Genomic DNA, 25,125 nt, shown 5'->3' with positions numbered 1-25,125 from the left:
AGGGGGTCATTTTTGCTTAGATTCCACCTCCACAGGGAAGTGAAACACAGGCATATCCCCGTGAGGCTGGTAGCACTGCAACCAGCATTTGCGTGCAGCTGATTTCCAAGGCCTTCCTGCTTTCTCATCCCTGGTCTTTGGAAAGCATCTTCCCCCACTCTGACAGGTTTCCATAACACTGCATCTTGGGAAGAAAGTATCTAGGTTTTTTTTTTCCTCTTTCCTTCTATAAAACTTGTGAGATCATTATGTAAAATTTTCATACCCTTCCTGGGAACTTTAAGTTGGGTATCAATATTTTTTTCTGCAAAAATAATGTGAAATTTCCTCTCATTGGCCAATGCACCCCCGGCCCCCCTGCCCCGGGTGGCAACCATTAGGTTTTGATGTTGAACAATAATATACTTTGGTTGTTTTCCAAGCTTATGCTTCCAATAAAATCATTTAGACAACAATAAAATATTCAAAATAGTATAAAGCTGGAAGGCACTTTACATATCTGCATGTTTTTGACATAAAGCCCATTGGGAGGAATAACTTACTTTTATTAACTAAAGTGGCTGTCCTTGTCACTCTAACAAATCAACAGTGACTTGGGAACAGTGTCTATGTGGGGAAGTGTAAAGAGGGAAAAAACATGGTTTTTAAAGTAAAATAAGATAAAAATTGTGAAAACTCTTATAAACACTGGGCTTACACAGCTGTAATTCTGAAGCATTGTTACTAAAACTGAGTGTGGGATTTTTATCAAACTTAGACTGTTTAAGTAAGATAGGCATTCATTTGTATCCAGAAGGGTAAGATTGCTAAATTTGCAGTCTATGGTTCTAGGTCATAGTTTCTAATTTCACAAGGCAGAGGGGAGGTTTATCAGTATTTGTGGAATTCCTGGATTGTTTTTCTGTCTGAAATCAGCTTAAAACCCTCTGAGGCAGTTGGCAACGCTGCCCAGCACCTGCCCGAGTAGCAACTGCAACAGCTGGATCAATACAGCTACTGCTATAACAAAGGGAACCGCCAAGACCCACAACATGTCTAAATAAGTAGAGGTCTGATTTTTTTTTTAAGTTATAGAAAAAAATGGGGCATAATGCTTGCTTTTTATGAGAAATTATCAAGAGTTTGTGATATTTCTGCTTAAAATACCACAGAGGAACTGGAACAGGAGTCTAGAGACCAAAGCTGTTACTTACTACTCATTATGTTATATGATTCATAGCATATGGCTTAATGCTCTTGGACATAAGAAACATTAAAATACAGAGGAATATTTGGAGAAAACAGGATAATAGAGGCTTCAACATTATTGATTCTTGAACTATTCACTCAACAAATGTCTACTGGACACATAATCCAAGCCAGGTACTTAGGGTGGCACTTGTGATGACAACCGTGAAAGAAAAAGGCAAAAACCTCTGCCCTCTTGGAACTTACCTTCAATATTTTTATTTTATTCATTAATTCTATAGCTCTTTAATTCAAATAAATTATTTCTTGTCGAAAATGCTAACAACAGATAACGTCCCATGAATGTTCATATGTACCGGGCACTATTCCAGGTACTATCCATACATTAGCACATTTAATCCTCAAAACAATCCTCTGAGGCAGAAGGTTTTATTTTATTGTTATTATTATTTACAAATGAGAAAATTAAGCCACAGAGAGTGAAACTCACTTGCTCGAAGTTCCACAGTCAGGAAGTAGCAGTGCCAAGATTCAAACCCAGAGTGTGGGTTCTTAACCCCACATCCTACGGTCTTGCCATGCAACAGCCACTCCCCAATCTAACGATAGGTATTCCTGATTATTTTGTTTCTATTGATTTAAAAATTAAACACATTGGTACCTTGTTTTTAAAGAACAATTTTCTGTTTATAAACTGGATATATCACCAGTAACAAATCCTACAGATGCCAGAAATATACAGGCCATGAGAGTTCTTAAAAATAAACACAAAAAATCACAGTTCTCAAATCTGATTCTGAATTTGGCAGTTATAAAATAATCACACTTCAAGTGTTGTCTCACCTCTAAGCCAGCATAGACTTATCTATAGAATTAAATGATATTTATTTGGAATATGCACAGAATCCTGAGACCATGCAGAAGGATCACTGGGATTATTAGTCCAAACTGTTCATTTTAGAGATGAGGAATTACGGTCGAGAGAGGTTAACTTATTTTCCTAAGGTCTTGAGAGCCTCGTCTCACTTAGAGACTTTATATTCATAATATTCCCATTTGTTCTTTAACCTAATTTGAAGATTATTGGACCAAGATATAGTTTGTATAGGAAGCTATAGAAAAGATAGCTGTGAAATTCTTTCCCTGGCGACCTCCAGAATATTTATTAATAATACGAATATTGTGACAGGGAAATCAATGTCAACTTTTCCCACCTGACACTTGATACAGTTTAATGAAGGCTTTAAATTCTCCTTAGAACAGAGGGTGTTCAAACTCACATATGATATAGACAAAGCCTGACTGAGGGAAAGTGGCAGCACAGTATAAACTATTAACTTTGGTGTCAAACATATCTGTTTCAATCTTGATTTTTATCTCTTAGTAATCTGGAGATCTTGGGCAACTTTCTTTTTTTCTGAGTTTCAGTTTTCCCACCTGAAAAATGGGAAGAGAAACACCTATGACTTAGATTGTTGTATAAATTAAATAGTGCAATGTATTTAAGTATTAAAACTTAATAAAACACAGAAAAAGTGAGTTTCTGTACCCCTGTGGTCTTCTTAATTATTTTGACTGAAAAGGAAAACATTTAGCTCATAAAAAGTAGATATCACTTTGACACCACTATTGTACTTCTCAGCTTATTTATGTTACTTGTTCTTCTTGTTGCTACTCTCTCAAATTTTAGTAAACGTATACCTAAAGAGCCTATTGGAACTTTATTCCAGGCCTTGCCAAAAAAAGATAAAATCTTTGATAATAGGAGATCTTTTTAAGCGTAAAAAAAAATTCTTCATTGTCTGTCTTAAAATTAGTTTTTTTAGCATCATCGGCACCCTTCCTCTCCTTGCATTTTACATTTCAGTCATGCCAAACCATCTGTTGTTCCCTGAAAATGCCATGCAGCTCCACACTTCCATGTTTTTACATGCATTTCCTCTATCTCAAACGGCCTTTTCCTTTTTGTTCATTTGCCAAACTCTTACTGGTTTTCCTGTACTAGTGCTACGTTCCACAGAGGCAGGATTCATGCCCAATTGATGTTGCCTCCTGGCACAGTGCCTGGCACACTGAGAGTATGAGTACCATGCAAAATGTTTATTACATGAATTGGTAAAGCAGATGATGAAGCAGGGCAATATCATTTTTGTTTTAATGTGAATTTCACAATAATGTAAGGAAATTTATCTGTATTGTTGTATACTGGCAATTTAAGAAAGACTGAAACACAGTCTTAAAAAAACCTATTGAATGATGGCATTATTGTTCCAGTATGATTATAGTTTCACAGAGGGTCACATTTAAATGACAATTCTTATTTGGATATACATTTTTGAGATTATACTTCCAATATATTGTATATAAACACATTTTTAAATCTAGATTTGTTATTTTTAATGTGAAAACTAGACAGATCTGATCCTAGCGAAGCATTTTAGCCATCAGCAATGTACACTGGCACATACTTGATATTTACTAATATATTTTAAAAATAATACTACATGATACTCAGTGGAAGATAATATATTCAAAATATACTTTAAAACACTTACATTAGAATATCACAAACCATAAAAATTACTTATGGTTACATTAACAATACTGAAAATTAGAATTTCGCCTATCTTTTTGTCTCCACTATAGTTCCCTGACACTAGAATTTATTACTCCACACACTTTAGTATCTCAATAGCCAGGGAAAGACCCAAAACTAAACATTCAATGTATCAATCCTCTCCGAGAGCTGCAAAAATAACCAAAACTACTCATAGAATGAGCTGTTGAAACTAGGAATAAAAATACTTGTGCATGATCCACTTGTCAATAGGAAATCTTTAGCTTATGAATTTAAAAAGAAAGCAAATTGGAAAGTAATAAAAATGTCAAATTATTCAAAACCTAAACTAACTTTAACATTTAACTCATGTCCCACATCCTTTCTAAGGTTCTCCCCATTGACTACCTAACCTATCATGGATCAATCATTCCTTTCTGAATGATTACAAACCACCCCTTCCATGTGTATATGTTTTCACTCTCTCAAAGGACTATAAACTTTTCCTCAAGGATAAGAGATTATTTTATAGAGATTTCTTTTCTAACCTCACTGTGCTGTGAACACAGTAGATACATAATAAATATTTGGTGGCTCTTATTTGTTAATAAATGCCAAATGGGGAATTGCAGCCACAACAATGGAGTTTGTTTTGTGCTACTATTATCTGTAGTTAAGGGAAACCCCCAAGGCAAGAATGTATACAAGAAGGAACAGAGCAGATACCGCTGAAAGGGAAATCAAGACAGAAGGGTAGCATCAGGAACTAATTCTTCATTTGAAAAATAGATTGTCTCCTGTTCCCCAGGCAGTCTGCTGTCGAGCCTAGATGAGCTACAGTAACCAGATTGGTTCATTAAAATATGGTCCCTTTAGTTCAACATGACTCATCTTTATGATGAAGCTGTGATTCTGGGAACTGAATGTGCTAGTTTTCCTACTCTCATGACACCCAGAAGAATAACATAAAACTTAATTTTTAATGACTTCATATTCAGTTTACTGCCATTGTATAGCTCAACCTCTGTATGGACCTATCATCTAATAAAATTTGGTAATACAAAGAACTGTCATAGCTGTCCCTTTGAGCAATGGTTTACCCTAACTGCTTGGTATTAAATGTTTGTGGAACTATTTCAAGGAAATATTATAGATAATTAAACAGTCCTTCCCCAACCTTCAGTATCTCCCACCTCACTGCCCCTACCCCACCAACCTTCACTTCCATGTTAACATAATGGTTGCCTCCTCACTTCCATATCCCCAGAACCTGAACAAGCGCTTGATACATACAATTTTGAATTAACTAGAAGTCATTTGCCAAATCAGTCCTTTGGAGATCTGGAAGTCTGAACCAAAGACTTGAACTTTGTGTTATCTGAGCCAGAACTAATGAGGAGAAGTAACGGGACCAGTGAGAATTACTGGGTCACCATTTTCTTTAGAAATGGCATAGACAGACTGTATTGTTGCCAGAGCCTTAGTATTCAGAAGATACTTTCTTTTCAATTGTGATATTATTGCCTGGATAAAGGGCATCTTGTTTGAATGGCCTTCTAAAATTTGAGAGTCTTAGGTCTCTGAGGTGGAGTAAGTTGTGTGGGGAGGGGAGGTTGAGGTGTGGAACTGAGAGAATGTCCAACAGATTTGACAAAGAGCCTGGTTTCAAAGTCACTGTCAAGGCTGAAATATAAGTCGCTGGGTGAGTCTTTTTAATAGTGTGTTTCACCATTTGGCTTGGCTCAAATGCTGTGTACTTTGCTGAATACATTCTATTCTTGCAATATCTATTCTAGTGATAGAGGTTTAAGATACCACATTTTACAAGAACTGTTGAAAACTCTATTAAGCTCTATTAGAAAATTTGTCTTCTGGCACAACTCTGGACTGAAAAACTGCCTTGGAGAAAAAAACAGATATTAAAAATATTCATTAAGAAAAAAATCCATTACTGTAACAATTTACCTACAGAACAAAACAATGACAAAACAACAAAGCAACTGAAAGTGAGCCAAAGATCTGAATACTAAAACTTACGGACAGAGCTAGATCTAAGTCTCTATGGAGGCTGAGCTTATACAATTTAGGGGACTTTCTTTAGAAAAAAAAATAGTGTTCCAAAATGCACCATTATGTGTAGAGGCCAGGGAGGGACCTGTGCAAGGTGAGGAGCCCTGAAGTTGAAGCCACATGCGTTCCGCCTCATAACAGCCTCTGCACAAGGCTGTTATCAGTTGGCTGACACAGGATGACAATGTTTTCAGTTAATCCAAAACAGGAAGCATAAGATATGTGGAAAAAGAAATGCAGGAAGAATACGGAAAGAAGTATTTGTAGCAGCAATGATGTGGTGGTAATTAAGCATTGAAGTGGGAGCAGTAGGCAGCGATAACATTGACAGAAAAGAAAGTCTGTATTGTAGTGAGAGACGAGAAAAGATTTTTGCCTTGTGGGAAGCAAAGAGCTCCTTAAATCTGAGAATCCAGTCTAGGGTCAGCACTCTGTCATGCTAAAGGCTTATAAACCACAGGACAGCTATTGTATTGCTAGAGAATTGCGAGACAGTCACAGAGCTCACCCTGAGGAAGCAGAGTAAATACCTGTGGACATTTTATCATCTCCTAGTCTCCTCTTTCCACTTCATCTCTCATTCCTCTGCCCTCCCTCCCTCCACTTCCACACCGGTGCCCAAACACATTCAACCTATGAAACAACACATTAATTTGCATGAAAACTATATGACATAGTGATTTCATAAGTCATATCTGTCCAAACACAGGCATTATGCACTTTCAAATTCTAAGATTTTCAATTATGTGATACATAATGTAAGCAATTAGTCAATCAGCTTGAGTCAGGAATAATTTGAAGGTCATATATGTGGATCAGTTTGGAGACAACTATGTTCTTTTCTTCTGATGAAGAAAACAGGATTTGGAGCCATCCTTTCCCCAATTCACTAAATGGTGAGTTGCCTAGATCATGAGTTTGTTGTGGGCAGAGATGAGTTTTATTCATCTTTTATTTTTTAATCTCTGGTCTCTTACTTGGTGCCTGGCATTAAATTGGTTTTCAATAAAGTGTAGGCAACATGTAAAGAGAGGAAATGTTATTCCTTTTTCTTTTCCTGTGAACATATTAAATGCTGGGGAAATAGAAAATTATATTCGGCATGGTGATGTGCTTAATGTCCACCATATTAGAAATCCCAAAATTATAGAGTCTTTTGAAGGATGTTGCCAACTCAAAGAATAGTCATAACAAGTTTGAAAAGAAAAAGGAGTAGGAGAAGGATGCCTCGGGCTCTGATTTCTTACTGATTTTGGTGAAATTTAGCTAATCATGATCCTGGTGCCTTTGGGACTACATGCAACGCTAATTTAGTCAGCAAGGCAAATGACCCAAAAGTAAAATTGCTGATGTTTATGAAAAAAACAAGTTCAACTTGATTTCCACTGCCACTCACATTACCATCTGCCATGTTTGTATGTACCTGCAGTCATAAAGCAAACACATTAAAAACTCTTACAATCAAGTGTTGTGTCTGTTATTTATGGAAGAAAGTAATTTGCTAATATATATCAGGAAAGAAATCTTTTAATGTGTTTTAAAGCCTCCACATTCAGCTATCTGAAAACTTCAACCACAGCACACAGATGCATTAACCAAAGCCATTGAAACGCTTACTGTACTGGAGATTTACAACTTTAGCAAAGTTTAATTTTTCAACTGAAGGAAATAACTTCTATTCCATCCCATAATCTTCGTTGGCTTTAGAGTTAAAATAGCGTCACCCTTTACTGCAGAAACCTACAAAATTAACTTTTCCTCCAACCCACAAAATAGGCATGATGTGAGCTCCCCCTACTGGCACAACACTATTCCCACTTCATGAATATGGGAAAGGACAGCTTCTGAGTCTTAGGGTATAAAGAGACTGCAATTTAGTATTAAAGAGGAGGAAAAGCTAAACAAGGTTTTAAAAACCAAACAACAACCCAAAACAGAAAAGAAAAACAGTTCTTCTCACTCTAAAATATTTTCTGTGGAGGAAAAATGCAAAATACATGTTTACAAATATTTGACAGCACCTTTTAAGTGCCTGCCCAAGATTAGCCAGGCAGAGTGAACTAAATGGCTGTCACTCTCAGGATGCAATGGAGTCCTTGTTCATATTCAGGCAAAACAACAAGAAAAGTTTAATTGCATTGATGTTTATATATTGATGATAGACACCCTCCTCCCCCAAGAGCACATATGAAAATCTGGAAGCTTTAGAGAAATAAAATAAGTAGCACCACTGAGGCTGAACAAAGTCTAGCTGAGGGCCTTGGGCTTTTCTGCATCTGGAAGTGACTTCTATATTCCTGTGAACTGGGAAACAGAAGGTGGAAGCCATAAGCTTTGTATTTCAAGCCACTCAGATTAGTTGTGTCCAGAGTAGAAAATCCAATGTGAGGAAATCAATGGCAAATATAGGTTAAATGCTATTGCGGGGACAGTCACACTGACAAAGCAGGAGAAATGCGACAAAGGTGTTGCTAGTGATAAGCTGTTACAGAAAAAAAATATAATGAAAGAAATGAAACTCCCACTCTTTGAGTCAGCAGAAGGGAGCTGTTTCATGATATTTGCTATATTTGTAAGGCTGCAATTTGATTATATCTGATTCTGTTGTCACAATCTGTTACATATCCTACATAGAATATAAATATGTAAAGCCATTTAAAGGCCAAATTATAGAGCTGTCTATTTTTATATTTTACCTTTTACTGCCATAGCAGTGATGATGCTTAAATTGTATAAATTTAATACATTAAATGAAAAACAAAAACATGAATATATGCAGGCTTTATTGAAAAGCCACTAGTTGAAAACCCCAAAAGTACATCAATCTGTTTCTCTCTTGAAAGTCTGAGAAAATTACCTTAGATGAATATAATAGGCTCAATGCACGGGCTTTGCTTTTTAAAAATGATGCTCTTTATGAAACATTTTCATGTCTTAGAAGTAAACCTATATATTCATTTACGTTGAATGTGTATGAAGAACTTGGTGAGTGCCAAATGAGGTGACAGGATTGTTATTTTCTATCCTTCTCCTGTCCATGTCCTTCTTAACATTGGCATGTGACATTTTTGTTCACACCAATATCGATATAGAAAGGGATGAAAAATAATGTGAGTAGACATGGCCCCCAGGACATCTGTCACCTTCTCATCAACTTTTTGCCACCATGACATGGTCAAGGACTGTCCCTGATCCACTACAATAATCCTTTGTATTGGTTTCTTTGCTTCCACTCTTGCCTCAATTACAATTCATTCTCCACACAGATGCCAGAGCAATCTTTTAAAAATATACAGATTACATTGCTGCCCTTCGGAGGCTTCCAATGCCATTATGAATAAACTCCAAATTTCTCACCACTTCTCCACTCTCATCTTCTACCATTTTCCCACTCCATCACCATGCTTGAGCTACCCTTGCCTTCTTTCTGTTTCTGGATTTCACTAGAGTCTCTCTGGGTGCATTGGCATGTATTCTTCCCTTTGCTCTGAATGCTTTGCCTCTAGATCTTTGTACACCTTCTTCCCGAGGCTTCAGTGAAAATCTCACTCTCTCCATAAAACCTATTTTATTTTATATTATGTGACCCTGTTTTACTTTCTTAAAAGAAATTATGACTCTCTGGAATAATTTTGCTTATTTATTTTCTTGTTTTATGTCTGTTTCTTTCTCTGAGAATTAAGCTTCATGTGAACAGGGAGTTTTTTTGTATCTCTAGCATCTAAAATATGGTTGGCACAGGGTTTAATAATATTATGCTATGCTATCAATACTGAAAGTATAAAGTATAATATAGTAATAGGTACTATTATTTATCAATAAATCCTAGCAGAATGAATACTTTGAATAAAAATTGTGTGTGTGTGTGTGTGTGTTTGTGCACATACATGCAAATGCCTATTTATCTACTTGCCTGTGCAGGGGACTAGCAAGCTAAAGTCACATCATACAGAACAAACAGCAGAGATATTTCTATGATTGGTGCAAAATTTCTACTGAACAGCAATGTCTGACTTTTAGCCAAATTAATAAGTGTTTAACATATTTTAATATGAAAGATTATACTTTCCTATTTTAAATCCCTGACTTTAAAATATATGACAAACTACACATGAAATAGTAGAGAAAAGGGAAACTTTAGAGCCCCAGGAGACTGGGTTTAATCCTACCTTTAATACACTAACACTACCTGATGCTGAACAAGTGACTTAATCTTTGCATCTCTTATTTTTTTCATTAGAAAATGGAGAAATGTCTTTCTTGAATAGTTATAGGAAGTGTTTAATATACAGCTATAAAATACCTGATACATAGTAGATACTCATTTTAAGTATCTTAAGACAGTTTAGTCTTTAGAGTGTTACACTGGGCTTATCAATTATGGGAGAAGATAAGCTGTACAAACTTTAGTGATTCATATAATTATATATATATATATTTGTAAATCAACGGTGATGCCTTTATCAGTGTTTCTGTAATTACTCAATTTGAAAGCATCATACTTAAAAATAATATACTATTCAAAGCACTTTTCCATTTATTCCTTTTTTCCTGCAATAACCTCAGGGAATAGTAGGTGACTACTGCATTTTTCTTTTGCGTGTTTTTGTCCCAGAGGTACAAAAATTAGAGACTTTGTCAAAAGGAATGCTCCCTCAGCGTTATCGGTGGATACTGTGTGCTAGAAATGTCAGAAATAGTACTTTTTAATTCTCAGATATTTAGAGCTGAAAACTACTTACAGAAAGTTAGAAAAATATCTCTGAATTTAGAAAAATGTCAGTCTTGGTTGAAACAAATACATTTTGGGAACATTATTAGGTGTAACAGAGTCCCTTTCATACATTCATTTGGCAAATCCTTTGGGATTCATTGAAATGGGCTCTGCGGATTATGACTGTTTTGCAGGTGAAGGAAGAGGCACCTGTCTCTAGTTCGTGATGCAGTGGGAAGTGGGGATGTGTTCAACCAGATGGAGCTTTTAACTGTTGGTTATTTTAAAAAAAAGTTTGAGTAGAACTAAGTAGCTCTGAATCTGAATTTTTTTCTCCCTTTGCAAACACCGCATTACATTCCATGCATCTAACCACCCCCACCCCAACTCATTCTTCTCCTTCCCCTCAGGTACTGTTTTTCCTATAGAGACGGGTGAGAGGACGGTTACATGAGAGTCTATGCTGTTATATCACGGTAGCCTCAAAACTCTTTGCTACTTTCTTTTGCCAAATTTATATATACTTCCCAATATGTACTCAAGGCTCATCCAGAATTATGTGATAGCCAATGAAAAGAACTTGGAATATGGACCTTTTAAGGATTTTTCCTTGCAATGTTTTACCTTCTTGTAGACATTCCCAAAAGATTTGCATTAAGACAGGTACATATTTGTGAAAGAGACTGGGAAAGGAGAATTATTTCAAAGTGCTAAAAGTATTTCCTACATAGAAGTTCTTTTAAATTTCAAGCTTGAGGCTTTAAGTATCTCCAGTCTAAGGTTCAGGAGGAAATCCGAGCAGTTACAATGGCTAATTCCTCAGTCTCCATATACCCTGCAACACTGGGTGACAGAAAGAAGATCTCTAATAAGATTTCAGGGCCAGGACTCACATGGATGGGGTTAAGGCAGAGTTTTCCAAAACCAGAAAAATCCCAGGCAAACTGGAACTAATTGGTCACCTTATCCATGACTCTTCAAAAGGAGTCAAAATATGCTGCAATTTCCCCACCTCATACTCAACTGGATATCGTTTGGCAGAATAGCATTTTGAGGAACTCAAGGTCTGCAGAACACATTTTTAAAAGTGCTGGAGTAGAGGAAGGTTGTCTAGTTCTCCGACTCAGCAGAATGAAACATTGATTTCAACCTTTGCCTTGTCTGGCAAGAACGGAATCTATTTTTCCTAATGAAATATCCACTGGCAGCATTAAATACTATTTTAGATGAGTGAGAAAAATGGATGTAATGGTGGAGTTAGGAAGAAAAATCTATGTCTGGAATGCATCTTTCTTGATTTTCTTCTCAAGACATATGTGTTAGAGGTATATAAACAACCGAGGGGAGAAATGCATTAAATAAGTAAATATTGTATGTGTTAACGTGGAAAGAAATGTTAAGAGTTAGAATGTATAAACCAATACAGCATACCCAAGCCGGAAACTATTTAGAATTCCACCGTTTTTGTTCCTTACTTGAATGCTAAAGCTCTTCTTATATGAAATATTGAACACCACTGCTTTCTCCTTTCTCCTTCTGATTACTTTGCATTGAAAAGTCCTTTTCTCTCTCATCAGATTATTCTCTTATCTTGTTTCTCCAAACTCTCTTTCTTTTTTAACATCTGCACATATCTTTTATATCTGTGCACAGCATTACTACATTGCTGCAGTTTCATTTATGGGGGAAAACAGATGGGATAGAAGAGCATGAGACCGCGGGTAAGAGATCTGACTTGAACTTGGTATAAGAAACAGAATCACCTTTCAGGTTTCTTAAGGGATGAATCCTATTATGGCATTTCCTATGCTCATTCTTAAGTTGAGGGCCATAGTGAGCAATTACTGGGATGTAGAAGAGTGGCCTCCATGTTCATGCACACATCAATTAATTTCGTTCATAGCAGCTGGCATCCCTGACAGTTCATTCATCCATCCCTTCATTTAACAAATATTGAACAAGCACCTACTACATGCCAGACACAGTTCCATGAAACTCTGTTGGTTGAGTCTTTACTTTCAGTCTGCTGACAGTGATGTGACTTATTCTAAAATCATCTGATCTAGAATTTCCACGGCAACATATGGAGGCTCTATTTTTCTCCTCCACATATCTTTGCATATTTCATAAGTTAAAAGCTGAAGCTCAAAGATTTCTACCCTTTTCCTTCATAAAATTAAGAGACTTTCTAGATGTGAGGAACTAATACTAAGTGTTTTATTTTCCAAATACTATTCTTTGATATACATAAATTTAATATCACTGTAATTCCTTGATAATTCACAGAGAAGATAGGTTCTTTTCCTGCTCCCCACTGGTTCAATGTTAATTTAAATGAAGGCATCAAATGAATTTTCAAATGATTCTATTCTCTGGCCAAAGTCATTTGGTATTTTAATAAGTAATTTCAATGTGGAATAAAGTATTCACATAGGGCAAAATTACCTCAATTACCTACAAACTAACTAGAATCCTAAAATAACTTCATTTTTTTCTGCACACTACTTTTAGGAGAATGAAATTGTTCACAAGTGAAAAAGTTGATATACTGGTATAAGATACTATGCACTTCAAATAAAGAAAATGCAAGGACAAGCCTCTCAGACTAAGCTTGCAACCTTTTTCTAGGCTCCTTTTGGATTTCTCTGATTTTCTTTAGGTCCTGGATATATAAACTGGTGCTTATTTTTGAGGCTGGTTGAGGTTTGTGAATATCATCTTCTTGCCTTATTCTTGGCGGGATATATCATGCTCTTACTTTTTGTTGTTGCTTTTCAGTCTTCTTCTATGAAGTTAAAATAGTTCTACAGTTATTTTAGTACACAAAACCATTCATATTCAACTCTTATTTTAGAATTTCAAATACTTTAAACTGTAGTATGCAAATATGAATGGAAACATTTAGAAATTTAATCATACATTTTAAATTTCATTTTTAAAAATTTTGTTTGGTTTTTTTTTTTTTTTTTTTTTTTTTTGAGGCAGGGTCTCACTGTGTTGCCCAGGCTAGAATGCAGTGGCTATTCAGGCATGATCATAGTGCACTGCAGCTTTGAAATCCTGGTCTTAAGTGATTCTCCTGCATCAGCCTCCTGAGTAGCTGAGAAGACTATAGGTGTGTGCCACAGCATCCGGCTTAAACATGCTTTTTTGTCATTAGTGTTAAAATCTTGGTTCAGTCAAGTAAATATTTCATGAGAGTCTACTAAGCACCAGGCCTTGTGTTCTGATATAGGAGTATTAATGTTAATTAGCCCCAGGCACATACACATACAGATTATTTCAATCAATCAGACTAGTGATCAAAGTAAAACTGATGAGTTTTACTAACTGATATTTAGTCCCACCAGGGAATTGAGAAAAATCATCCTGAAGAAGATGATCCCAGACTGAGTCTTGGAATATGAATAATATTTAGGCAAAAACATGGGAAGGGATTCAGGAAGAGGGAAGAGCATAAGCAAAGCACAGAGGTATAAAATCAATTGATGGTTTATCCCAGTGAACTGTTCTCAGTGAAATAGTATACTGGAGTGTCAAGTCTGAGGTGAAGAGGATGAATGATGAGGATGGAGAGGCAGGGACTGAACCAACCTGGAAGTCTTTGTATCTCCTATTGAGAAGACTAACTTTCATTCTACGGATGGATGATGGTCAGCTATTGTTGGGTTGTAAGCACGGGAATTATATGCTTAGGTAAGTATTTTATGAAATCATTCTGGCTTTGCAAGTAAGGAAAAATTTTGGAGGATGAGAATGGAAAAAGGAACACCTTTTAGGAGGATTTTTTTCCCAATGCTATAGACAAGAGATGTCTAGGGGCTGAAACAGGGGATTGGTGGAGTGTCTGGAGATATAGATCTGAGAACTATTCACAATAGGAAATTCACAGAGTGCCCTGATTTATAGGATTGGACTCGCTTTATAACTCTGCCACATTCTATTTCAAAGCAGATCTTGGCATAAGGGAGCTCTCTCTGAGTTAAAGGCCAAGGGAGTTTCCTGAATCAATGCTTGAATGTGGTTGGGCAGCCTGGACTTCAAAAGCAATATGAGCATGAGCTTCCAGAATATAACCATTTAATAACATCCCACTATTTAAGATGCAATATAATAAAACTCTACTACTAATTCCCTTTTTTTCTTTAAACTGTGCCAGCTGTGTTTCTCTTTAATTATATTTAAAAATAACACCTAATGTTAAAGATAACCACATTCAAGCTGCTATTATGGTTGTCTTTTGAGTAACTTAATAAAATTCTCAACATTGTAAAACTCTCCAACCCTTAAGTATTATATTTCAAACTATTATCACAAGGCTCAAAGGATCTAGAAAAGATGACACGTGTCCTTTCAACAAGTTGCCACCACTACCACTTACATCAATGTGTCAGAAACTCTACTTCCTGAAGGTCATGTTTTTCTATGAGTGCAGTGGTCTCTGGAGAGGACAGTTAGTGTATCTGTAATGACTCTTGCACTATCTTGATGCTTATAAGATCACGCAAAATTGCTCAGTCTTGCCAGAACCAAATACGTGCAGATGCAATTATTACAGAAATAGGTTCCCTCTCTAACTGATTCCACTAATATGATCTTTGTTTGTGGCTTTCACCAAAAGAAGGTAATGATAGACCAGCAACCTAATAAGCCAAAGTACAGGATAAAAGAGTGAGAAAGCAGCTGGAAAATGAGGGGAAAAATGGGAAAAAAAGATCAAGTTTACAAGAAATATTATTTAATTAGAAATGAATCCAGTTTAAATGATTCACCTGCAGAACAGGTTCTTGGAAGCACAAGGCCAACCTTATTTAAAATCCAGTTAATTTCCCCTTTATTCTTCTCAGAGAGAGATCAGCAAGGAATACAAAATTAAAAGATTTTTCAGAACCAGTTTACTAACTGACAAGCACTGGAATAATTCTTTTGGTTTGACTCATTGAGCCAGGATGCTAACATTATTTAAACATATTGCTTTCTATTTATTCCTGGATTTTTTTAAAATCCCAAAGCTATAACAAGTGTGTAATTTACCAGAGAAAATGAAATTGCTCTTTGTTAAGTACACATTGAAAATCATATGCTACAATATGTATTGTACATTTAGTACAATAAAAGAAAAGCTGTATTTTCAAATCTAAATTTGAAACAAATTCAGTGCAATTTGGCATGCACTGCAGCATGCACAGACATCCCTATGCATTAAATACTATCTGGAATCAAGTGAAATTTTCTGCTTGCTGAAAAATTTCAAAACAAGAGAAGGCTACCTCAAATAAAACCCCCAATACAAAAACACATTAAGAGAAATAAAAATGGATTTGACTACAGTAAAACCTAGGATATCTATTCAATAAAAGACCATACTCAACATCCCTCAGATGAGTAGCAGAGTGATATATGTCTAAGACAGACAAGGGATACTTGAGAGAATATACTATAAACTCCCCAAAGTCAAAGACAAAAGTTTATCTTGTCTTTTAATCGCAGAAGTCTCCCCACTTTGTCCCTTATTTCAACACAGCATATTCTCAACACAACAGCGAGAGTGGATGACGTTTCACTGCTCCAGACCCTCCCAACAGCACCCTGCTCACTCCGAGGAAGAGTCAAACCTTGCAGGAGGGTCTTGAGGGCCACTTCCACTCTCCTTCCACATCTTCAACCAAGCATCTTCTCACTCTTTTCAGTCTAACATCCTGGATGGTCTTGGAATACCCCAGATATGCGTTTGCTTCAGAGCTTTTGCATCTGCAATTCCCTCTGCCTGAAGGTTCTTCCATCCCTTATCTGCAAGACTTGCTCCTCATTCCCTCCTTATCTTTCCCTAACTTTTAATGATCACCCCAAACACATTAGTAACCCCTCACTTCCCTTATCCCACTTCCCCCTCCTGCATAGCGTTCATTACCATCTGACAGTCTATAGGTTTCCTTGTTTAGTGTTTGTGTCTCTGCCCTAGAAACAAGCTCTACAAGGGCTGGAATTTTGTCTGTTTTGTTTTATGTTTTACATTTTACAGATCTTAGTGGATGCCACGGTGCAATGCCCACATTTTACCCTGCCTAGCTACTGGGAGTGTTGCACTCAGACAGCTCACAGCTGAGTCCCTTGCCAAGTCTAGCCTGCAGCTGAACAGAGCCACCTGGGCCTGCCCACAACAACGGTGATCAACTTTGGGGTGTAAAGGCCCAGCCACGTTATTCCAACTGAGAGCCACACATAGGGGCCATCTCATCTCGAGAACTCATATGAGCTGGGCTGTGGGTTTTTTTTTTAACCAAACCAATTCAAATTCTCCCTCTCTCAATCCTACTTTCTTCCCTTCCACAGATGATGATCCTGAAAGCAGTAAACTTCATGAGCACAAATCTCAGCTTCAAAGTTCTTCCCAGGAAACCCTGCCATGGTCACAAATGAAAAAACTAAAAAAAGAGAGTCTGAGTAACTGTCCAGAGCCACGTGGCTAGAAAGTGGTGAGCCAGGATCAAATCCAGAGTCTAGAGCTCTAGAGTCTAGAGCTTTTAACCACTACCTCCCACAGTACCCACACAGCCACACTATATACTTTCATCAAGAATTTAAAGTATCTCAAATACCTAGAGTGAATATTTATAGAAAGAAATGAATGGGATTATGGATGGTGGAAGAAAGGAGAAAAGTACTGGAATAGATGGCAATCATCCTGTGCCATGGGCTGAGGAGTGTGGTTAACTTAGATAGAAGACAACAACATAAACCCATAGGATTTTGAGTGCTGCATTGACTAGAGCAGATGATTTTAGAAATAAAAGTGAGAATGGGAAGGAGATAAGGAGCTGTGATAATAAAATCTCATAGAACTGTTGGTAGGAGTAATGATTTATATAAACCACAGAAGATGAGGTCTGGTGTAGCTGTTGCAAACTCTTGTAGAAAAGTGTCCTTCCTTCTTGAAGTTCAAGGACTGGCTTACTTATCATGTTTGCTCTTGTTCAGATTGTGGGTAAGATGCTCATCCTTTCTGGTCTTCCTTCACACATCCAAGGCTCGTTGGTGTTGAGATTAAATAAATTAATGTTATAATGGCGCTTTTTATAAATCAGAGCATTTTATAAATAATTATACATGAACATAGGGATCCTCACAGATTTACCAAATTCATATTCTGACATCAAACAGAACTGTAATAAAACTGTAATAAAATCTTCCCAGTGACTTCAAAAGATTCTCTTTCTAAAAAGCTCAAATCCCCTTAGAAAAACTTAGCAATGCTTAAAGCCCCAATGAAAATTCTTCTTTGTAAGTATACTGAATCTCCCACAGTATGATTCCCTCCCATTTCTTCTTTGTTGGTTTTCTATGGAGGCAATATGCCTTCCACTATAGTTTTAAGAATATTTACTGTTTAGAAATGTTTAACATTATTCCTTGTTTCTTATCTATCTTGTGTAACTGCAGTTCCTCTGGATGCATTTATCTTCCATTATGCATATCAACATAATGATTTCATTCCTTTCAAGGTGCAGAGCTAGCTGTCTTCTCTAAATACTGGAAACTGTATTTCCAGTATTTCATAGAATTATTGCTATCTCAGCATCAATACTTTAAATCATGGACTTAAAATCACTAATTAAAAGATTCAAAATTCTAATTAAACTCTTCAGAGAAATCATATTCTTAGAGTATGTGAGAATGAAGAGCAAAGGTAACATGAATTCTTTTAATTTCATTTTCAAGTTTTTGGAGTTCAAAGTTCTTTGCATCACTTTATTATAATCATCTTTCCTATAAATAGATATTATTCTGTTTTACTGATAAAATAAATGAATCTCCAAGGAGACTGAGAGATAAAAATCAAATAAGCATCTTTCAGGTCAATTAAAAATCTAGAATGTGAATCTCCTGATTCATAATCCAAAGCCATTTCTATCGCACTACACATAATGATTAACTTACTTTTTCTATATATAGTTTTAAAAAATCCATATGGATGATTCAGACAAAAGTTTGTAGCATCTATTTCACATTCCCAAGCAATCTCTAGAAATTCAGAAAACTATTACTGCTCTACTGGAAGAAAAAAGTTATTTTTATTTTTAAAATGATACTCGTGTGAAAATAGACCACAGCCATGCAGATAACAAAGGTCCCTTTCTCCTCCCTTTTCATTTTCCATCATTCTCACTTTATTTCCCACCTTCCTTGCTTTTTATATTTTTCCAATTTTGTTATCCATTATGTGTTCCTCATTCATTCTCCGTCTATTTCATTACTCCATGTTTTTCTGAGGTAAAGAGAAAGCAAGATGGATTCCAACCTATGAAAAGCTGAGATAAGATTTCAATTGAGGTTCAGATGGCTATAAGCTCATCTCTAGGCAGAACGGCAGCTCTTAGGTGTGGGAGAGCACAAGAGAGGATAGTTTCTGCTTTCTCTCCGTATGTACTGCCTTGGAAGAATTTCAGACCTTGCATGCTTGGTAGAATTTCTTTATTAAATCAGTATTTTCAGCTGAAGCTGCTTACAGTTGACCCCTGTCAGACTTTGGCTGTAACATGAACCCAATGGAGAAAAAAATATGGTGAGGTACACTGTGTTTGCCAGAATTCGACTGTGACAATGAAGGGGAGAAGGTACAAATGCTGGTCAGGAGAGGGAAAGAGTACAGCAACATGGAAGAAAAAATTACTTAGCCTCACATAAAAATACTTTATGACATAAATATTCAGTTCCTTGTTATTTACAGTATATTTAACGTTTTATTTCTGCAGGGGATTATTTTTCTTTTCATAATCAGAATCATATTTTTCCCATTGTGTGCTGAGAAAAATATTTACATATAAAATCTCTCCTTGAGTGAAAGAAACTGTGTCATACTCATCTTTACAGCTCCAGAAATCTTGCCACAGTCCCCAGGTTATATTAGGCTTGTTCAAATCAACCAAATTCCTCAATTTTAACTAATCCACTTGGAAAGACAAGGATTTTTATAAAAATTATTTTCATGATTCAAAGTTCTTACCCTATACTTTGCTAGTTTTTAGCAACATAATCAGAAATAGCAGCCTAAGATCTACAATTTTTTGCAATTGAACCTTTTTTGCTCTATCCAAGACGCATATGAAGTAAATGTCTTAATTATGGACGTCCTAACATAATATGAAAATAATTTGCACTAGAAATTTTCATTAAATAAAAATAATGTGTCAACCGGTTTCCTACAACAAAGCTTTCATAATAACAATTACCTAGTAATTCATATAAAAATCAGGCTTTCTTTATACAAATGATAGACATTAATTTAATTTGACTTGTTGCTGTATATAACTGATATTAATCTATTACAGAATTCTCTTAAAACTGTATACAATTACATAAGTTATATAAATAGGCTCAGTGCTTCTTTTTACCTCATGAAATAAAAATATTTATTTTTATTGTATTTATTTTGTATATCTTAGATATATTTTATTTTTATAAACATTATCATATAACTTCCCATAAGATGTTATAAAAATTTAATTGTGGATTCTGCCACATGTACAGGGATAATACATTTACAATTATTTTAATAGTTAAAATACGGTTTTCATTTTACTGGATTTATTTTTTTATATTTTGGAATCTAGCAAAAATCTAAGCAACCTAGAAATACTTTTAAAAGACAGTAATGGAAAATATTCTTAGTCTTGTCTTTATAATATGACTGAAAGATGTTGAGAGAAAAGCAGGGGTTAAAAGTTATTCGTTAGCCACCCACACACTTCTGGATTTTGAGAGGAGGCTCCTTTAATACTTCTTTTTCCTGCAGTATTTGTTGCTTAAGGAAGTCTGTGGGTGAATAAGAGGTTATTATTCCTCCTACACACACCCGTTTTCTTATTTACAACATTAAACTTCCATATATATAAGCACTTAAAACACCAATTTTTTTTTTCAATCACTTTCTCAAATTGTTTGGAATTTGGTCCACATATTACCTTCCTATAGCACACTTCCCAGTTAATTACAGGTTATCCTGAATTTTTTAAAAGTCTATCCAAAAAGGTTATTTGATGTAGATGCCATTCCTACTAAACATTTTTGTTTGAAAACAGTTCTATAAACAGCAAGTCTTATGTTCAAAACTAATAATGCAAAATTATTTTGGGCATTAGTGAGTTTTGGAACACTTAATTATGAGGATATAGTCACTGAAATGGGAAAAACAAAACTTTAAGATTGTATGAAGTGTTTCTTACTACTCTACAGATTACCTTTATGAAAGAATGCACACTTGTGGATCATGTCAGAGACACAGTAAACATGTTTCACCTAAATAAACTTAACCCTTTGAATTGTTTTATCTGATTAAACATATCAAGAATTAAAGATTTTTAAACACTCTATAAAACGTACACTAACAAGTTAACATAAATTTTATGAGCCTTTCATATCCCTTTTAAATTGTAAAAATGTTTCCTGAAATGCAGTAAAAGACAGATATACCCTTGTGCAACCTTAAATTATTTTTAAAATAATTAGGTTTAGTTTTCATTGTTAATATAATATTATTCATTTAAAAATACAGGGCAATCTTAAAAAGTAATAATTAATTTTTTAAATGATTTTAGATGTGCAGGTTTAATGATATCATTTATGATAATAGTCACATATCATAAATGTTTTACCATAAATTTGTTTACTTCACTATTCAGATCAATGCATTGCACTTAGGACTGATACTAACTTTTGTTGAAATGAGAAATTAGAAAAATAACCATTAACCAAAGTGCTTGCAAAGATGACCCAATTATTAACTAAATACACATTTTGGAGAATATATTCTACAGAGATTAGTTAAAACAATCACTAGTTACAATTGTTGAATTAGCCAAACAATCACAGGTTATTCAATCACTTTTGGTTAAATCAAAGGAAAAGAATCCTGGCCCTCTTGGTAATGTGAACACTATCAAAACACTGTACAGTAGAGGTAGCAAGTCAAATACATCTTATGTATAACCCAATGTATACGTGAATTGAATTTGTGCATGTCACTCTAAGCTAGGTTTTTAAGTTTTCGTTATTAAGCATTTTGGGCATCTGGTAATAGAGCAAAAGTTTTAAAGAAAATTCAAACTTGTATTTCAGAGCAAAGTAACATGTAGACTACAAGAAAAGCAATTCAGTCAAAAAAGAACTATTCAGTACCTAATTTTTTTAAAAGTTTATGAAACTAGTAGTAAATACTTATTACCACAATTTTCAGAACAGCAATTATTTAAAAGAATAAACTCAGAATTAATTGGGTTATAAGCTTTTTTTTCCTAAAGCAAATATTTCTTAAGAAGTTTTTTTTCCCTGAAAGTTACTATAAAAAGCATTTTTAATTGAAAGGAAGAGTAAAAAATGAAAAAGAGAAACTATAGAAAAGAAAGTGGGTTTCAACTGATGTATTCCTCATATGGTATGAAATAATTATAAATGTCACTTATGAGATTAAAATTATTTCCTAAAAAAAATCAGGCTTATTTATATCACAAAATAACATAATGAACCAAAGATTTCAATATAAATGCAATATAAAAGGAAGGATGAGTTCAACTTTATTTTCACTTGCATGTGCCAATAACAATGAATGAAAACCGGAAACTAGTATCTGAAACAGAACCCAAGTCTTATTATTAAAAAACAATAAAGAAATGATCTATGGTAGGAGACTCAAGTAGATAGGAGACTCAAGTAGAAAAAATTATATGGTAACGCTTTAACAGAAAGAGAAATTAAAGATATTCTGTGTTCTGTGGACTGGTTTGTTTTGGTTTGTTTTGCTTTTAAAGATGCTAGAAAATTAACGAGACTGGTTGGGTAAACAGTGGAACAGTTCAATCTTAGCACAATGTCTGCCAAATTAGGAAGTCTACATATAAAACTAACCAGCTGGAAAATATACAGAATTTTGCATAGAAACGACTTCTCTACAAAAGCAACATTTAAAAAATTGATTGATCTCTTAATATTCTAATATTCCATCTACTCAAGGAACTTCCTTTTTCCCTCTCCTTTTCTTTTTTTTAAGATTTAATTTGTTCTTCTAAGCTCTTCTATTCAAAACTTCTAGGGAAGCTTTCTTGGGAAAACTGTATTAATCAGCTAGAAGGAAAAAAAAAAATCTTAATTTCTTAGAAGTAAAGACCGTCCCAACATCAAAGGACTGTCCAACATTATGTGATGCTGAAATACATTCTATGCTTGAGTCTTGACTCCTGTTCAGTTTTAGTCTTTATGGAAAAAAAAAATTGTGCTCCAATATGCTGCTCTAATTATGTTCTCTGGGTATTGCTTATTTGAACTAGTTAAGCCTTTCATTACATAAGACAACTTGATAAATCTTTCAAGTATATCCTGAACTAGATAAAGGATGCATTAAAGGTCTGCTTTCCTGAACCCAAGACATTCTTTTACTTATCTTTCATCAAATTCTAAATTTAAAAACTAAAATTAACTTTGAATCATATACTTAATTATTTTACACAACCTATGCAAGGCCTTGAGAGAATGTTTATGTTTTTACTCTTTTTTTATTAACCTTGAAATTATATGTTTTTTTAATTGTTTATTGAGAAATAATAATTGTACATATTCATGGAGTACATGTTATATTTTGATACAGGCATATAACATAATGATCAAATCAGGGTAATTGGGACATGATTCATCTGAAACATTTATCATTGCTTTATGTTGGGAACATTTGAAAACTTCTATCTATTTTGACTTTGTTTTACTTTGTATGTATAAAATTAGAATTCTGTTTGGATTTAATTTGGAAAAACATTTGGGACATTTACATGAAAATTCAATCTTTAAATACCATCTTTATTTGATAGTAAGTACATTAGATCAAATTTTTAAAGTTTCTGCCTCTCTCTTATCTTATGAACTTCCCTAATCAAAACTAAATGATGAAAACATATATCCCACGTTAGTAAAAACAACTACAGATTAATATAATCAAGGAAGCAACGATAGTATCTTATTTTCATTGGCTTAAATTCCATCATTTTTACTTTTATGAACTAAAGCTCCTTTAGTTTCACATTATAAATTTGATAATTAAGACCTTGTCTATGTGATACTTAGCTATGTGTTAATATTAGTACCTAGTAATTAAGAGCAGTATTATATATTTTAAAAATCCAATATTTAAATGATTTTCTCATGAATTCTTTCTGCCCTGCCAAACATACTTAGAAGATTTCTTAGAAAGTTTTGACATTATACATACCTATCTCAAAGATAACTCACACACAAACAAATAAATAAGCAAAGAAGATTAAATGAAGATAGAGTATGATTCATAAGTATGCTAAATAAGTTGCATGGTATATACATTTACTTAAGAAGGAGAATGATAGTTTTTATATTTTCCCCTTCCCTAAAATGCAAAATTTGAATTTGTCTTAGATATCTTTAATGGAAAATATATGAGTAAATTTCTACAATATCCACCAATAAGTCTTCCAATGCATAAAAAAAAGCAACTCCTACCTCCATCTCCAGATCCTGATCCTGCATCTGTAGGGGGGAAAAAAACCAATTTATATTTGTTTGAAAAACATATTCAGAAATATTTATAACTTTGTAAATTTCAAGTTTACTTTCTTAATTTAAGACTGGAATATCATTGCTTGAAAAAATTACTAATATTTAATTTGATAGTATATATTCACATGAGTTTAATTTGAGTTCTATTAGCATAACTTATAAAATAAATTCTCTAACATTTTTATTCTAAAACCTTATGAAAAAGTATTATTCAGCTTTAGAAAGTTTCCTAATCTTGACTAGGCAAAATCTTCATATCTTAATTTTATCAGGCTAGATTTTGTGCCCTTCAAAATATATATTGAAAAGGAGATGCTAATAACAATCAGTAAGTTTTAGAAATTAAACAGTCTCATATATGCAGCAAATAAACTCATAATTAAGGCCTATATTGTTGCAAATTGTCTATGAACAAAGAGAAAAACAGTTTAAAAATAAACATCTTTTTATACCATTGCTAATATGTTTTACAAATGCCACAACTGTGGATGATTCTATCTGTGACTAAATAATCCTTTGTTTTTGAAATTATTAGAAAAATGAGCTTAGTTTTTGCCTTTGTGGTTAAAATTGGATATACACTAAGTGATGTTGGTGGAAAAAATAATACGCTCCCTTCTGAATTTCTCTTTCTCCACTTCTCTCTCCTTTCTCCCACATAATTACAATTGGTCAAAGTTTTCTATTTCAGAGAACTCAGTTCCCAGAAACACCCAATTTTCTTGTTGAAGTCAAGACCATTGAATTTCCATCAGCTTTTACCTCTTAAATGGAGACATCATCTTCCCTCTGCCTTCCTACTTCTTTTCATTCTAACTATACTTGGTTATGTATTTTTTTAATGTTAATATAGGGAAATACGGTTAATATTGGTATTCCCTGTCTGATGTGCCCTCATCTCATCTTGAAATCTCAAACAGGGTTCAAGACCTATATCAAATGCCACTTTACTGGATTTATGTTTGATGTGTGAGGCCAATTAAAATAAAATATTACTTCTATGTGCTTGCCTCCTTGATACTTT

The 25,125-nt window shown here is 34.5% G+C and overlaps 1 protein-coding gene across 2 annotated transcripts in view; it reads right to left on the bottom strand.

Moving 5' to 3' along the window:
- TMEFF2 (transmembrane protein with EGF like and two follistatin like domains 2) overlaps positions 1 to 25,125 on the bottom strand; it is a 250,454-nt gene that overhangs the window by 211,314 nt on the left and 14,015 nt on the right. For both annotated transcript variants that reach the window (XM_069469134.1, XM_069469126.1), the window contains exon 4: positions 24,045 to 24,071. In XM_069469134.1, coding sequence (XP_069325235.1) covers positions 24,045 to 24,071 — 27 coding nt within the window. The remainder of the gene's footprint in view (positions 1 to 24,044; positions 24,072 to 25,125) is intronic.

This window comes from Eulemur rufifrons, chromosome 1, assembly GCF_041146395.1.
Source record: "Eulemur rufifrons isolate Redbay chromosome 1, OSU_ERuf_1, whole genome shotgun sequence".
In the NCBI taxonomy this organism is placed as follows: domain Eukaryota; kingdom Metazoa; phylum Chordata; class Mammalia; order Primates; family Lemuridae; genus Eulemur; species Eulemur rufifrons.
This window is presented reverse-complemented; position numbering and strand designations above follow the sequence as displayed.